Consider the following 17,250-nt stretch of genomic DNA (forward strand, 5'->3'; position numbering starts at 1 on the left):
TTTTAGGCAAATAGGTATTTTTTTACAATTAGGTAACATTTTACAAATAAAAGTGATGGCAGTTGGACAATTTAAAGTTTATTAAAATGACAGTGTCTTAGGATATTTCACATATAATATTTAACTTATTTGCAGCATATTGACAGATTTTATTTAGTTGTAAATACATCAAACCTACATACTTTACAATAATAGGAATATTATAATTTTCATTCTCTTTGTTTTCCTCGTCAAAAATGGCAAGAATTAAAAGTTAGTTTATATATATTTAACATTACATAGTGTCTTCCTACATACTGTTTACTTCATGTTCACACTCATTTTTTATGAATTTTTTCAAAAGTGTCACCATGCCTCAGTTTCTTACTATCTAGACATTCTTGCCATGACCATCATTCTCAAAGGGAACATATCTTCCACCCATTCATTCTGAGATTGCATCATTCTTTCCCACAGGGCTGCTTCAGCAGCATTAGAGTCCATCCAGTTCACTTCAGTGCCATAACTTTTACCTGTAATAAGATAAAATTGTCATGACATTTTTTTTATTTAATTTTCTTAAAGGGATTGTTAAACACACACAAAAAAATAGCCCATGATTTACCATCCTAGGTGTATATGACATTCTTCTTTCAGACGAATACAGTCTGAGTTATTTAAAAAAAAAATACAAATCATGGCTCTTCCAAGCTTTATAATGGCAGTTACCGGCTGTATATTTTATTAAGTTCGTCAAAGTGCATCCATCCATAATAAAAGTAATCCTCGGAGCTCTGGGGGTTTAATAAAGGCCTTCTGAAGTGAAGTGAAGCGTTTTGAAAGTATTTAAAACTTTATCGACTAAAATAACTAGCTACCGGAGGACGGCCTACGCAAGTCGACTTATGACAAGAGTAAAGGCCCTTTCACACTGGACGCGATTTTGACGCACGAATAATTTGCGCGATGGTTTTATTTTTTGATCAGCTGTTGTGTAATGAGTGCTTACACACCGAACGCGAATGTGCTGCGGCGAAAAAACGACTTTTTTTTTTTTCGCTTCGATGTCAATTTTTTTTTAACTTTTGCGGCGACAGAAAAGGCTTCAGCAAATCACACACAGTGGATTGTTTATTTGATTGCATGTAAACGTAGCCATCACCTCAGCAGACTGCCAGACGCTGCTCTGGACCGATTGGTTCCCTGAAGTTAGTGGTTTGTCTCGTCAGATGCGGTGCAACTGTCTGAACGAGCTCCTCAAATTGTCCCTATTTCGCACGCGAACTATTCGCTTTTTTGTTTCGCTTTTTCGTGTACGCGTCCGGTGTGAAAGGGTCTTAACACTTGATGATGCATGACGTAGGATGTAGTAAGCTTTGACGCCTCTCGCGGTTCAAACAAACTCAACAAACTCAAGCTCCTTATCTCTTTATCAAGCTCCTTATCCTTATCTTTACCTTTAAATTTATCTTTATAGACTTCTAATTTGTTTTAGACTTCTAATTTGTGACTGGTGTTTTGTTTTGCTCTATTTATCTGCACTTCCGCGTTCGTCAATGCGTCGTGCGTCAAGGTCAAGGGTTACTCTTTCGCCATAAATCGATGTGTACGGCCGTCTGCTGGAAGCTAGTTATTCATTTACCTAGTTGATAAAGTTTTAAATATGGATATTTTTCTTACACGAACGCATCGCTTCACTTCAGAAGCACTTCTGAGCACAAGTGTGGAGCACTTTTATGATGGATGGATGCCCTTTGCTGGACTTCAAAAAATGTACAGCCCAGTCACTGCCATTATAAAGCTTGGAAGAGCCAGGATATTTTTTTTATATAACTCCGATTGTATTCGTCTGAAAGAATAATGTCATATACACCTAGGATGGCTTGAGGGTGAGTAAATCATGGGCAAATTAAATTTTTGCCAGAACTATTTCTTTAATTATGTAATTGCCCCTTTCATTACCTGTTCCATTACCCAGTCTAATACCACCAATGAAGTGGTTGTTGAGTCTGTCATGATCCCACACTGTAAGCTCCACACAGGCTTCTCTGAGGTCCTCTTGTCTGAAGCCATCATACACCATGGTGTGGTTAAACACTGGGTTAGAAGACCTCTTCAACACTCTGGTCTTCTGACGATTTTTTCGGCTGGCATCTGGGAGGACTGCACTGAAAAGGCAGAAATCACACACATGGGCATTCCACATCTAACACTCCAACACAAATACAAATGTATCCAATAAAATAGGTATTGATACCATTTGACAAATGGGTCAATGGCAACACCCCTGGAAATAGGCAGATTCTTGCATTCTTTCACCCATATTTGCACCTCACCGTTCCCCTTATTCTTGTGACCTACATAATAAACATGTTATCAGAAAGGCAGATGCTTATTTAGTCAAATAAAAAGAGTCATCATCATAAATGTCAGCATCAATAACTTACTGTGAGAAGTCTGCGGGAGAAAACGGAGAGCTACTTTAATCTCTGCACTCATTTCCTCTCCACCGACAGAATGTTTTGGGCTGGTGGGAACCTGAACCTGGGTCGATAAAGAAAGACAGTGGCAGATGCAGTGCAACAAATGTGACCTCATACCCTTAAGTAACAAATACGCTTAAATAGCCCTGAACTATCTAAACAGGTTATCCTGACCCAATAGACACGAATATTGTTTTCTTACCCTTCCTTTGAGTAGATATTCATTCATTTGCGTGTTACTGAAATCCCATTCGGCCAGATCAACTTCAACCTCTCCAAGAAAGCTGTTACGCCCAAACATGTCATTGTGCCACACAGAGATGTTCAGCTTCTGGGTTTTCAGCGTCTCCATTGGAATCTTAAACTGCATGGAAATGACAACTATGATTATCAAATTTATAAACATATCTCAAAAAGTTTAGAATTGTCATACCCGTAGGATTTCATTGTAAGCTGGGTCCAGAGTCTTCTTCCTCACGCATGTTTTTTTCTTTCCATATTTTGCTTTGTCAGGTAACAAGTAACATTTAACATACCTAAAGTTTAGTTAAATCAAACAAAGTACATGTATTATTATTAGTCCATTTTTATAGCTAGAGAAAAGCCACATTCTCCAGGTAAGAAATAGTATTTGGTGTTTTTCCCCCTACCCCACTTACGGATCAGATCGGTTCCTCTTAACATCAGCTACGGCGAGGTCCTTGCACTGCACAACAAAGATGTGGAACTCTCCCAGTTTTTGTACATAGTGAATGGCGAACTGGATTGTACCTTTCACCTCCACAATACCAAAATCACTACTGTAGATGCTCATTACACTGCCAGTGACCTATACATACCCCACACAAAGACACAGATCTGTATAGAAATGTATTCATAATAGCATGTTATCATAGTGTGAAATTAATAGATGAATATGTTCATTTGTATTATATCAGAGTGATATTAGTTCTATTTAGCTTCAGTTGCGTTAAAAGACTGGGGTCACATACAGAGGACATGGAGGCCGCCTCAGAGCAAGTGCTAAAATTAGGAGTGTTGCATGTTCTTAATCTGTCATAGTGGAAACTGCTCACTGATGCACAGTCACTGTTTCCGCAATCCATCTGTTAGACAGGAAATGGTCGGCATTTATGCAGGTTAATAAAGGCAGTGAATGTTGGTGTTTAGCTATAGTGATAAAGGTAAAAACTAAACTATGATATTTTAGAAATAATCCAGTGTAGAAGCTGTTAGTTGGAGGCTCATGTTTGGTTCGTATTTTACCTCTTGTTGCATAAATGCAGGTACAGACATACTCATCATCTTCACCTGTTCTGGGTCGGAGAAGGACGTTTTGGTGTTGGGAGTGACTGCAGACACTTAGACCAATGAAAAAAGAGGCACTTAATGGACACATATTCTGGATCCATCCAGATACAGACGGAATAAATCTTGAATTCTGAAGAGTTTGCATCTAGAATTTTTCATTTTGAAGAGCACATTTGATATTTTATATAAAGAATGCGTTTAGTTACTCCATCTACCTCACCAATAGATACATGATTCAGGTTGTATGGGATGCAAACTGCCTTTAATCATTGGCATTACTCCATACGCTCATCAAATGTTCATGTGTCAGTTAATGCATTCCCTTAGCCAATTCAGACAGTGAACTATACAGACCAAGGTTCAATTATGAAAAGGACAGTTAATGTCCTTAATGCTAATTTAATGTCATGGGCTTACGTCCTATGATGCTGCCCTCTAACCAAGAAACATCAATTCACATAGCAGAGGACAACAAAAACATTGAAAAAGTTTTAAAATACATTATTTATTTATTTTTAAAAAGGAATAAGACTATTTACCATTTTCCATACTTTTTCCAACATCACTCCTTGGGTCAGTCTTCCATCTCTCTTCTTGGTTTATATGGCAAAGTATTAATAAATCAAATAAAAAACAAATACATACATAAATAGCACAACTGCAATAAAGCATGTAATAAAAATGCTTTTAAAAATGTTGTGTATACTATTGTTTGATTGGGTTAGAGACGTTGAGAGTTATAAAAAAAAATGTCCAGCAGAGGGCAAAAGAGTCTGTCACTCCTACAGGACCAAGACAGCATGATCCCCAAACATCAAAACATATCTGACTTCATTTTGAATGAGAAGGTCAACAAAGCATAAAAAAGAGGAAAGAGAAAGAGAAAGGAAAGAGAAAGGAAACTTACGTGTGGATACCAGGTCCTCTAGACTTTTGGAAATAGAGATGGGTCTGGCATTGGCTCGTTCCAGAGCAGCTTTGACAGGGCCGTCATCCTCACTGTCCCCTGTAAAGCCCATATCAAGAAGGAATCAGCAAACCATAAAAAAGCAGAACACTGATACATTATATATAAATATTAGTACTGAACACACTAATTTAAAGTGGTAAACCGGAGAAATTACACCATTTGGTTCCATTAGCTTTCTGATTTTCAGAAGATTTGAAATTTATATGTACAATGTATTACATAAAAACTACTAGCAGAATTCCATAAACAACTATATAATTCAAATAATACAGAATTTAATATTAGTTATAGGCTATACTTAAACCAAACAATTATAAAACATAAAATAATTATGAAATATAAAACTTCATTTTAATAAATTAGCATAAAGACTAATGATTGTAGGATGATTTATGGTCAGTGCCATGGGTACATTTGTTCATTTGACTGTAAAGGATTAATATTTCACACATCAAGCTATAAAATTAAACTTACCAGGAATTTGACGGATTTTTCATAATTTTAAAGAAAATAAGTTCTGATTACTGAATAAGATCATTGAAGAAAGTAGAGGCAGGGCTTAAAAAGTCATAAACCTGTAGAAGTTGATGTGGTCCAGAACAATGAATAGATCATTTTATCATGCCTACAAAGTTGAGCATCTTACTTGAGAAAAGTATCAAGTAGGACATGTTTCTTAGGTCACACTGAGCCCTTATTTTAAGGACATAAACCCTGCTTCCACAAAAATCACAGAACTAATCAGCGCCTTTTCTACTGAAACTAGACTGAACCAAAATGGAGAGGTGAGCTCACAGTATGAACTGGTGTGTGAGATTGACCAGGCTTCAGGTGTGGAGCTCCCTGAGGAGTCAAAGGTGATATCCTCCGATTCAGGCAGGGAGTGTCGAGAAGGGGAGCTCTCATTGCTCACTATGCCTTGGTTCACCTGTTCAAAAGTCCCACATGCCTGCACCTTAACCTGTTCTCTTTCATCTAAGACCGTCTTCTCGGGTACGCCCAGGTAATGGTGTAAACTCAGGGGAATATAAAACCGGGTGAGAGAGTCTGCTGACAGCTTTCTTTCTTTAAGAATTATGGTTCTATCATCACTGCATCCTTCTGGAGTCTTCCCTTGGTGTTCAGGAGAGGTACTCAACCTAATTTGCCCTGATTTAACCCTAACATCACATGGACTGTCGCCGGGATTGATATCTATCGCAAAGGTTCTTAAGGGAGAACCATCCTTCTTGGACTCTTTGTTTGGATATGAATCTCTACGAGGTACTTTAGACTGCCGTAATGGGCTGGACGTTCTGGTTTGATCTTGGTCTTTTGGTTGGTAAATGTCAGTGGACTGTGGCTTATCATGTTGACCTTTTGGAGGGAGACTTCTGAGGGGAGATGATGGTGGACTTGGCTTTGAGTGTTTGTCTGAAATGGATCGTTTAAAATTAGAAATATTCATGGTGACGTATGAAACCCTACCTCTGATATCTTGAAGGTCTTGTAATGGCTTTCTAATTGGACTTCTTTGTTTTTCTTCAGTCTTTTCCATCTTCTCTTTTTGTGCAATCGAACCATCCTCGTTGAAGCTCATTCTGTCCAGGGAACTTGGGCTGTTTAACCTGATGTTGAACTGAGGTTCAGAAAGTCCTACTGAAGAACGTTTTGGAAATGACTCTGTGTACGGGTCTTTAACATTGGCTGTACATGTTGGTGAGCCTACAATTACTTTAAGGCCACTTTTTTCTTTCTCCCAAAATGACTTGAGATCGTTGATCGAGACTTTATCTTCCTGTTGACTGAGGGACTTTTTGAAGGTGGAGATTTCCTTCTTCAGGTCTGATATATCCCTGCAGATTGACTCTTCCTGTAGATCACTGGCCAGAGACATATTTTTATATTTTAGCAGTGAACTGGGTGACAGTTTGACATTAATTTTCACTGTGAGAGTTTGTAGTTCACTACTTGAGCCTTCTGAGACTTTATTTCTGTCCAAGCTAGAAGGGTTCCTATCGTCACATGATGATATGGCTGATGTATCAATACCACAGGAGGATCTTCTAGGTGAGACTGAAAAAATCTCACCTGTTGTAGATACCACATCAACTGGGTTTGGATCACTGGGTTTGGGTTTTGATGGGCTGGTGTTTGAATCTGACCACCTTCTGTCTAAAGCGTTGTGATAATTCTCACTAAGCTGATATGTCTCACTTTCTTCTACCTCAGGTTCTTTTTTAATGCTTAGTATTTTAGGTCCTCTGTCTCCCCTTTCCCAGAATGACTTCAGGTTGGCCATTTTTCCTGGTGATACCTCACCTTGGTCAAACTTCTCTCTTGGAGGAGTATCTTCACATATAAGTCTATCTGGTTTGTTTTTATCTTTTAATATTTCAGTCATATTGCTTTCTGCAGAAACAGAGGTCTGCTGAAGTATGTTATCATCTGTCTCATCCCTCAAAGTGCAAGATGGTTCACGTTCTAAACTTTCTGTTTTAGCTTGACTTATCACTTCTTTGTCAGGTGCTTGAACTTCTGGAATCTTGTCTTTTTTCTCTGCTCTCGAAAACAATGCAAAAAGCCCCCTACGGGGCATTGGTGGTGGCTTGGTCTTTGACTGGTCAACTGGAGACGTGGAATCTTCTGACTTGGCTTCTGGGCTTTCTTTTGGTTCCTCTTCATGCATCTCTCTCTTGACTGGCGACTCTTTCAGCTTTCCATCTCGAGAGCCTCTCCCAAACCATTGAAGCATTTTGGAAATTGAGCGACCCTCTTCCACTGTAACCTTATCAGTCTGTCCCTCTGCGCTCAACTCAATGGCCTTACCTGTGACTTCAGTAGAGCTGTGGATGTTGGACACCTGTGAGGACTGAGGCTCACCATAAAGCTCATGATGACCTACAGTGGAGACAATCACATGTTGGAAAGTTTTATATTTGCATAAAATTGACAGAGAATAAATAATACTTTGAGATAGAACAATGACTTCCAAAAATAATATTACATTAAATTACATCTGACCATGATTCCTGTCATCAAATGATCATACTGCACATTCGAATTCCAGTAAACACTCAGATAATAGTAATTTCTTGCAGTGCTTATTTACTAATCACCATTTGCAGATTAATCAACATACATATACCCACAAGCATTCACCAGAAGCCATGTGTTGTATGTATGAGGTATGCACGCACATGCAGTTAGTACGAGGATGTATTAATGAGTTAGCATGTGAACTACTGAATCACAGGTTGATAGATTTGTTGGTTGATTAAATCTCTCAGATTAATTTTTATGGTTTAATTATATTGAAATGATCAGGGTGTCTTACCCAAAAGGTTTTCTATTAAGCCTTTCTCAGTCACAACTATTTTGAGGTGTCCGGTTAGACAACCAATCTACCTGTCCTTCCCCCAACCTTTCTGTAGGCTCAATGCTCATCATCTGGGGACACTCGTGGTTTTTAAGGGGACTCCAGACAGTAGTTTGTAACTTTGTAACCACATGAAGTGGGAAAGTCTGAGATTGTAATGCCAATTCCCTGCTTTATAAGTGTTGCTTCACCCAAAATTGAAAACTCTTCATTTACCCTCACCCTCATGTTGTTGCAAACCTGTCATACTTTCTTTCTTCTGTGGAAAATAAAATATAAATGTTTGATGAATTTCTCTGTGTGTGGGGTTTATTTCATACAATGTATGTCCAATGTTTAATCAAATGGACAAAAACACTTTCCACAGGAGAAAGAAAGTTGTATACCAGTGATGACAGAATTTTTTTTCTAGGTGAACAATCCCTTTAAGTACTTCGTGTGGCTACAACTAAGTTACCGTTTTCTGTAATATGACTTCTATCCTGGTCCAACACAGGACTCCAATCTTCTTCCAGCACACTGTGCTCTCCTTGTACTCTCTCTACAGGACCGACAACGGAGGTGAAGCGGACCTGTTTCCTATCTAGCCACCCTGAAGCAGAGTGCACTGAGCAGGGGGAAAGAGGAGGGCTGATGGGAGTTTCAGGACTGATGGGGCTGATCGTAGCAGAAGACTGACCGCTGCTGCTGCCATTATTGGTGGGAATGTGGAGTCGCAGGGAGTCGGTAGAGCTACAACTGGACCCGTTTTGCTTCAGGATGCCTCTGGGAGCAGGGGTCATGACCTGTCGAACTCCATTATCACTGCTGCCAGTGTCCAGGGAAGAGTCCTTGAAGGAATACAGCAGCAGTCTCTTTTTTGGCACAGGTTTGCATTGAGTGGCTATATGGGTGTCAGTGTTGTTTGTGTTTAGAGTAGTATGATGGAGTGTGTAGCTCTCAGCTGGATAAAAGGGCTCTGGAAAATAACCAAATAGTAATGAAGCAGTAAAAGAAGGGGCATTGACACATACATGCACAAAAAAGTGAATTCATTTTCAAAATGAATTCAATTTGCATTTCATTTAACAGTTCTGTTACTGTTCATACCAGTACACTATCTGTTAATGAATTACACTTTAATGGTATAGCAATGAGACGTAATGCACTGGATTAAAGTTTGCAAGCAACCAAGGAATACGATAGCAGCAGTATTAGGTCTTCTAGCTAGTAGTCTAGTCACATGTTCATGACGTTTACAGTTTATGTATTTGCGTCCTATTCAAAATATTCACAACTTTTATATTGACCTTTGCACTCATGACAATAATACTAGCCTGACTACACAATAATAATAAGTTAATAAAAATGTACCATCTATGTATGTGGTACAGACTGGTCATGCGTGGCAGCTTAACTACTTAGAACATAATAATTCTCTGTATAATCTTCTTAAAGTTTGGCAGCTCCATTACTCGGACCACTACAAGAGCTTCAATTTTCTACGAAAATCTTTTGGCCAGACAATTTTAACTAACAACACTTTTTCACATGTATTTTAATAAAGCTAAATGCCAAACATTACATTCGATATCAATTGTAATACTACAGCTTAGTTATTCTATACTATAGCCTACTATACTATACTATACTATACTATACTATACTATTATAATTATAAAAACAGGGGATTAGTTAAATGCTAAAAACCTACTCTATTGTTGTACTTGTACAAACGAATATTAAGTGTTTACAATTTCTCAAATGATTTGTTCCTATATGACCTCAAAGAAGCTTTTGATACTTTTATAATCAAAAACCGGAGACCACATTTTTTTTGTTGCCAACATATAATGCAAATGTTGCATTAAATGTGTGACCAAATACAGGTTTTGCATGCAGTATGCAGTATCCATATACAGTATGCATGCAGAGAGCATTCAGTTGCTATGCACGTCAAGACAACACCACAGCCCAGAAGAGGTAAACATGCTGTTCTCAATGGGGATTAGTCAAACAAACTTACTGTGCTTGCAAGAAATATGTTCTGACCATTTGCTCTTCAGAACATCCACTCCATTAAAAATACAACAAATACAATCTGTTACCTCATGTATTACTGGACTGAACACTGAACAGTATCAAAATCATCACGCAAATGTTAAATCTGTAGCAGTTACACAGAAAAATCTGTCAAAAGCTCAGATAAAAAAATCTGAATATGCTACAGTAAAAACTAAAACTTCAGTTAGTTAGTTACTTAGCTTAGTTACTAAAACAAGGGAACGAACTAGTACAACATAGCCACGATCGAGATAACAAATTAATACGTCGTATTACCGTAATTGTCCGGAACGGATTGTTAATTCATGGCCACGATATATATATTTTTGTCTGTATGTCATGTGCGGGGCTCTGTAAGTTGTCAATTACATATAGTAAATTTTTTATATTAGATAATCAGTACAATATAATTTCACTACAAAATTCTATAAAAATCCCCATATAATTAGTAAAAATCGCAAAACAGATTTTATTAGTTCAAGTACGTTGATTACATTATTTAATTGAATTAACTATAAAGTTATTAACTTTCAAACAGAGGCCCATAATGTCTGAATCTGTTTTTTATACCAGAAATAAAGTCACCTCTTATAGTGAACAATATTCTTTGCAGTGTACAAAAATCAATTTGAGGATAAATTGAGAAGATATTCTCACCCTCAGCAGGTGTCTGGTTAGCCTCCTTCACTCCATTGTTAAGTCTGGCTTCATCTCTCTGCAATCGCACACTATTGAATGGATTCTTCCTAGGCTATGTAAAGTTAATTAAATCAATAAAAAAAACATTAAAAATGATCATTAATAAAATTCAGCAAAATGATCTTAGTGGATTTTCTGCAGTGTACCTTGATTTGAGGTCTTTCCTGCTGGGCTTCATCATCCACCCTGTATGAGGTGATGAAAGAATGAAAGATTCACCAACATGATAAAAACCAGCTGGCCATTGAGAGCTTTGTGCACTGATCATTGAAGAACAGTTCAGCATAATCTAATCAATATATTTGACTCATCAATACATCGTCATGGTGCTGGTCCTGAAGCCAATGGAAAGTCACAAGATTCAGCAAGCACTTAAGTGGGGACAACATTTGTTTCCATGCTGTGATGTGAGTGTATAATGCCATTACATGTTGTCAGACAGAGGGAAAACAGCAGCACGTGAAATCTGACCCCTGAATCAGCTTACTGGCTCCAGATTCCCCTCACCAACCCTGTCTGACTGCATGGGAAAGGGTTGCCCTACAGATTACATTAGGCCTACATAGGTTCACGCCTGAATTTCCATCAGATTCACATAAACAAGCATGCTTGAACTGGTGATGTTGAAGAAATGAGATTATGTTTCTCTTCATAGAGGTCTACATGAGCTGCGATATGAGAGCTTTTAAAGCTAGCGTCTACAGAATTAAGGCTGTCATGAACAGTCCAGCCAGGCTAATGGGCGGATGCAGTGTTGGGTTGTTGAAAAGGCAGAGGCGCCGTACAATCCTTTAATCAAGCAGAACAATGGCATGTGCTTGATACAACAGAAATGTAATTTTGAGCTTAGAAATTTCAGTAACACTTTAGTTTAGGGTCCAATTCCCACTATTAACTAGTTGCTTATTAGCATACATACTGCAAGGATATTGGCTGTTTATTAGTATTTATAAAGCACATACTGTAGCAATGCCTTATTTTGCATGAGCTAACTATTAACTTACTAACTATTAATAAACAGTAATTATGAGTTCATTGAGCAAAAGGTCGCAGTTAATAGTTAGTTAATAGTGAGAATTGGATCCAAAACTAAAGTGTGACAGAAACTTCTATCTTGTAGTTTTAATACTGTGATTTATTACTGTTATATTCATGGCATTTCTAATAGTTATACATTAAATGTTTTACATTTTCCAATGAAAATATTCTAAATAATGTTCATACAATGTACGCACTACCGTTCAAAAGCTTACGGGTTAGTAAGATTTTAGTTATGTATTTCCTTTTTTTGAGCAAAGACACATTAAATTGATCAAAAGCAACAGTAGACATTTATAATGTTACAATATATGTCTATTCAAAATTATTTCTGTTCTTTTGAACTTTCTATTTAACAAGGAATCCTGAATTTCTTTTTATCATGGTTTCCACAAAAATAATAAACAGCAAAATTGTTTTCAACATTGATAATAATAAGAAATGTTGCTTGAACACCAATTTAGCACATTCAAAAGAATTACTAAAGAATCATGTGACATTGAAGATAGGAGTAATGGCTGCTGAAAATAGAGAACATTTTACAATATTACTGTTTTACTGATCAAATAAATGCAGCCTGGGTGAGCATACTTTTGAACGGTAGTGTATACACACACACTCTTGAAAACAAATACAAATCTGTAGACTATCATGTCATGTGCTTATATAAAGGTCTACTAGTTGTTACTGTTACAAAGTGTTTTGTTTTTTCTTTGCTTGTGCCTTATCCCGACTAGGACATGAAAAATAGGAGCATGAATACACACATCTAATTATAAAACATTTAAAATGTTTGTAGCTAGTATCATAATCCAAAATCAGATGAAACATTCTACTAGAATGTCCTAATCATAAATATACATATCAACAAAAGCTCACCTCTCATTCTGTGATTGTGTGGAAGGATCCTCAATGAGTCCTGAAAGCTCTGGAGGGATGTACACATCTTTCTTCTCACCATAAACACAACTGGATTTCTCAGACCATCTTTGAGAGAGCTCCACTGCAGTAAGAGACTCGTAGTTATGCTCAAACATGCATTTACACACACAAGTACACGTCAAATGTCTAATGGAACTACAGTAAATGCTATGGTGAAAATATGGGTGATTGTTTATTAAAGGTAAAAATATGATATAAAGCAGAATAACAGTGATGCAAACACTGAATCGAGGTGCTAATCAGGGACGGGGAACATGCAATGGAAGTAATGAGAGACGTGAACAGAGATTCTACCCGATTCTGTCTGCTGGCAACACTTACATATCGTCACGGGTTTCCTCTGTCTCATGGACGCTCTGATGATGTCGGAGCCATGGATCTTCTCTCTGTGTCTGCGGTACTTTGTCTCGTAAAACCATTCCCCAGTCAAGTACTTCAGCCTGCCTCTGTCTCTCTCAGTCTTTCGAAGCTGCCTGAAAGGACAGGACAGAATCCTTGGTTTATTTATATGGAAATAGACTGTCATATAAAAAATGTGAATTGAATAAAAACTCCCTGAAGTCTTAACGTTACAGTGAGCTTAAGCAGTGAGATCCACATGGACAAATTCCAGACATTCTCTGAACTGTAAACGAATTACTTTGGACAGTTTATCTGTGAGAACTGAAACTGATTTTGTTTCTTTCAGGACCCAGATATTATGTTAGACATCAAATGGCGAATAACACCACACCAAAACAGTAACCCATATTTTCTCCTACAGGTCATCATTTCTTTTTGTTCATGTTTTTGAGGAAGAGGGAATGGCATGCCCTGTTTATGTTGGCATCTGCCTACCAAGTGAGAGATTAAAATTTGGCAAAAATTGTACAGTTTGATTTGACACATGGTTTTTGAGTTTAAAAGTTGAACTTCTTTTAACTTGAGCGCTGCATTTTTAAAACGCAGTGTTATGTGTGAGACACTGCAAAAGATGAGAATGTAAAAAAAAAAACCAAGGTCTTCAGAAACTTTAAAAAAAGTTAATTGTAATGTATTTTATTTTAAATAAACTATGTTTATTCTGATAGTTAATTCATTTTAACTTTAGAGCAACACTTTTGGAATGGCATGAGCGAGGCACAAAAGACACGGGATGCGATCACTCTGGTGATAGATATCTCTGTTTACAAAGAAATACAATGGAAAAGTAGTACAGTGGAAATGTGGAATGTTCTGTGTGAACAGCCAATTAGGGTATATATTACGTTTGTCTTAATCCACCAAGAAACGTATTAACGTTTGTTCTTAATCCACCAAGAATCTTTTGCCTGAACTCACTTAATCCTCTGTTCTTCCAACTTCTTGAGCTCTGCGTCCCTCTTCAGCACAGTCAGGATCATCTCTTGCTCTTTCTCTGTCAGATAACTCAGGTCAATCATGATGAATGGCTTCGGGGTAAGTGATAACAGATGAGTCTCAGATCGCCTCAGACTGGTTCACTGAAAGTGTCATCAAGCAAGGTAACTTGAAGGCTGGTGCTTGATAAGTCACTCCATCACATCATGGAGACCACCAGAGGAGACTTGTAACACCTGCACCAGACACACAGCAAAAGTTTCAGCTAATTCAGCAAAAAAACCCAAAAAATATTTACCAAAGTATCAGCTCGGCTCACAAAGAACTGTTTCCGCTGTGAATTCCTCTGACCATTAAGACATCACATGATCCTTATTGTTTCTAATGAATCCTTGAGCTGGGCTTTCAAGACGTCTGCTTCGAGCATCATCTACGCTTCCCTACACATTTGAAATGACATTTCTCCGAATCAGTGCTGGTCCATACAGTATGTGCTCAACAACACTGGACATGTGACATGGCATTGTCAGATGACTATCTGAGGATATGGGTAACGCTGCTTCTGAGAGCAGTCAAAGACTCTTTTATTCCTAAATCAAATTACACTTAACTCAAATTAGGTGGCAGCACACAAATGGTCTCAATTTGAACAGTCTGCTTTTCTGCAAGACAGTTTAAAATCCATGAAAAAGTAGGAATATGACTAAACCATTTTAAATAACTGGAATCATGATATTTTTGGATTGAATTCCCAGTTGGCAGAATTCAACATGTAAAATAAAAAGCCCTAAGAGCTTTCTATAATAAGAGACAAATTCATTCTCTCTGAATTTTGCCAGTGATTCTTATAGATAAATGATATTTAAAATGTCTTAGAAATAGTTTACAAAAGTCTAAACCAATTAAAAGCCTTTTGCCAGACACATTTTCATAAATAGGCTAAAGGATTTGAAGTTTGTTTTATTGTTTGTTTATGCATGCATACATATATTTATCTTGACAATCTACAGTATAATCAGATTTCAGGCTATCCTGTCAGATAAATGTGGCTTGCATAATTGAATGCAATCAGGCTACATTTAATGTAACATGTTTATAGTATATTATAACAGGTTACATGAACAGCAACAAGTTTCTACCAGACTCTTGCATGGGCATATCTGGACTTTTAGATACAGCAACGGCACATTCCAGCCAAAGAGGAAGTTTGTTATTACTTTCCTATTTTGGAAACCTGTTCCCGAGTCATTTTCTTGATTGAGACATTTCCTTGAGAAACGCCTGAAAAAAAAAAAAAAAAAAAAAAACTTGTTCCAAGCTTGCTAGTATGATTGTATAATAAAGATGTTCTAGTCGGTAGACATTTTAAAATAATTACTTCTTTTAAATCCAAATTTCTAATCTAAATTGACATCACTAAATGATCTCAGTACAAATCAGATTTGAAAAATGACACAAAGCATTTAAGTGCCCAGTCGTTCTGAGAAAGGCATGTCATGACAACGTCGGAGGGATGATTGCATGAGGCGGGAAGGGGATATCTAAATCATAACTCTTTAAGAGATGCATCATTACCGAAAAAAGGAGAAGAACTAGTCTTATCCAAACACAGTAAACATTAATAATGCATGTTAACCGTTTGTCTATTCCACATCCCTTTGGGGCATGTAACTTAACAAAGAGTTGCCACATGGTTTGGGTTCACTTATTACAGGCCAGGGGCCAGTTGCATAAACTTAGCCACTATGTTAAGACTGTGTTTTAAGAACTAGTTTAACTGTTGTAATTGTTGTTTTACATGTTTTGTTATATCAGCATTGTCAAATTACAACTACATTCAGCTCTGAACAGTCAGACTCATTATCAATGTTTTTACATGAGTTTCATTGTTTGTTTGTTTGTTTGTTTGTTTTATGGAAAGAATACATATCTTAAACCAAAACATGCTTTAAATCAGTATTTTTTAAAAGTAAATGTTTCAATATACTTTCCAGTGGAATAAACTGATTTAGAGACTATAACCACAAGGGCCATTGTGGAAGTGGTCATGTAACTAATCACTGTTAGATCTGGATGTAAATAAATACTCTGCATTCTTTCCTAAATAGCTTTACACGCATTAACAGATGAGGGAAGCAGGAAATGAGAAAAGATTCAGAATGGCTCCAGAGTTAAAAGCACAAAATTCCAGACATGAAAACAACATAATGAAATGAGCGCCTGTTGAAACAGAACCCATCCCTGTCACAGCATGCAGCAAAACTTCAAACTCACTGCAGGGAAACTGTTAAGGTGAAGTTAAAATCTTAAAAAGTAAAAACAGTAAGTATTAAGGCAAAATAAAACAAATGACAAGAGAAAGTTTACCTGAATCCTGCTTGTGTGGCTGCTGGACCGCGTTATTTTTCCAACACTGTTTACTGTAACATCTGAAACACCCGCACCAGGGGAGTGTAATAATCCATTTGCCAGACACTTGCTGATAACAAACTAAGTATCGAGTATCTCCAAGCCTTTAAGTGAGGCATGTATGTCAACCGGTGGGTGTGTGTGGGCTGCTACAATTTGGTTGTGTCAACACCTAAGGGCTAAAAACGTTATATTAACTTGTGATCCGTTCCGAACGATCTCCAGAAATGCTATCTAGGTAGGAGGTTCACTAAGTTTTGACACACATCCCCTGTGGGCGCTCAAAAAGGCGTGGTCACGTTCTGTCACTTTTATAAACTTTTAATTCTATCACACGCACGTGCCAAATTGTGTAATTAAATGTCCTCTCGATGACAGCAAAAAAACATCCTCTGAATAAAGTAATGAGAGACACGTATTATAGCCCTATAGGCTATGAAAATTAAACTGCCTACAATTAACTTTCCTTCTGTCTCTCCACTCCCTGTGCATCAGTGTTTAATGAACGTGAGTAGTTGACGTCATTCTTACCTCCCTAAAGCTATGCCTTAAAAATAAAAAATATATTTATATATAGGCTAACATATGCACGTACAATATTATGATATTATGATGTAGAATAGCATAGGCCTGTGTTAAATAAAGCAAACTAAGCCGTAAACACATTGTTAAAAACGGGT

The 17,250-nt window shown here is 37.3% G+C and overlaps 1 protein-coding gene across 19 annotated transcripts; it reads right to left on the reverse strand.

Moving 5' to 3' along the window:
• Nucleotides 1–58: 58 nt before the first annotated feature.
• Nucleotides 59–17,054, reverse strand: sytl2a (synaptotagmin-like 2a). 19 transcript variants are annotated; one of them, XM_079600635.1, is made up of 19 exons: nt 16,529–16,832; nt 14,144–14,397; nt 13,145–13,296; nt 12,761–12,884; nt 10,990–11,029; nt 10,802–10,895; nt 8,781–9,059; nt 7,552–7,623; nt 4,681–4,779; nt 4,313–4,366; nt 3,729–3,823; nt 3,455–3,568; nt 3,122–3,291; nt 2,896–2,998; nt 2,665–2,826; nt 2,427–2,523; nt 2,237–2,336; nt 1,942–2,147; nt 59–512 (listed from the first exon to the last, which is right to left on the reverse strand). In XM_079600635.1, the coding sequence occupies exons 2-19, from the start codon at nt 14,242–14,244 to the stop codon at nt 367–369; spliced, it is 2,208 nt and encodes a 735-aa protein (XP_079456761.1). In that variant the 5' UTR covers nt 14,245–14,397; nt 16,529–16,832; the 3' UTR covers nt 59–366. The 19 variants fall into 19 exon arrangements, with proteins under 19 accessions (XP_079456761.1, XP_079456754.1, XP_079456755.1 ...); XM_079600628.1 differs by having other exon boundaries at nt 4,313–4,363; nt 6,211–7,623; XM_079600629.1 differs by having other exon boundaries at nt 3,774–3,823; nt 6,211–7,623.
• Between the last annotated feature and the right edge of the window lie 196 nt (nt 17,055–17,250).

This window comes from Phoxinus phoxinus, assembly GCF_949152265.1.
Source record: "Phoxinus phoxinus genome assembly, chromosome: 23".
NCBI classification, from domain to species: domain Eukaryota; kingdom Metazoa; phylum Chordata; class Actinopteri; order Cypriniformes; family Leuciscidae; genus Phoxinus; species Phoxinus phoxinus.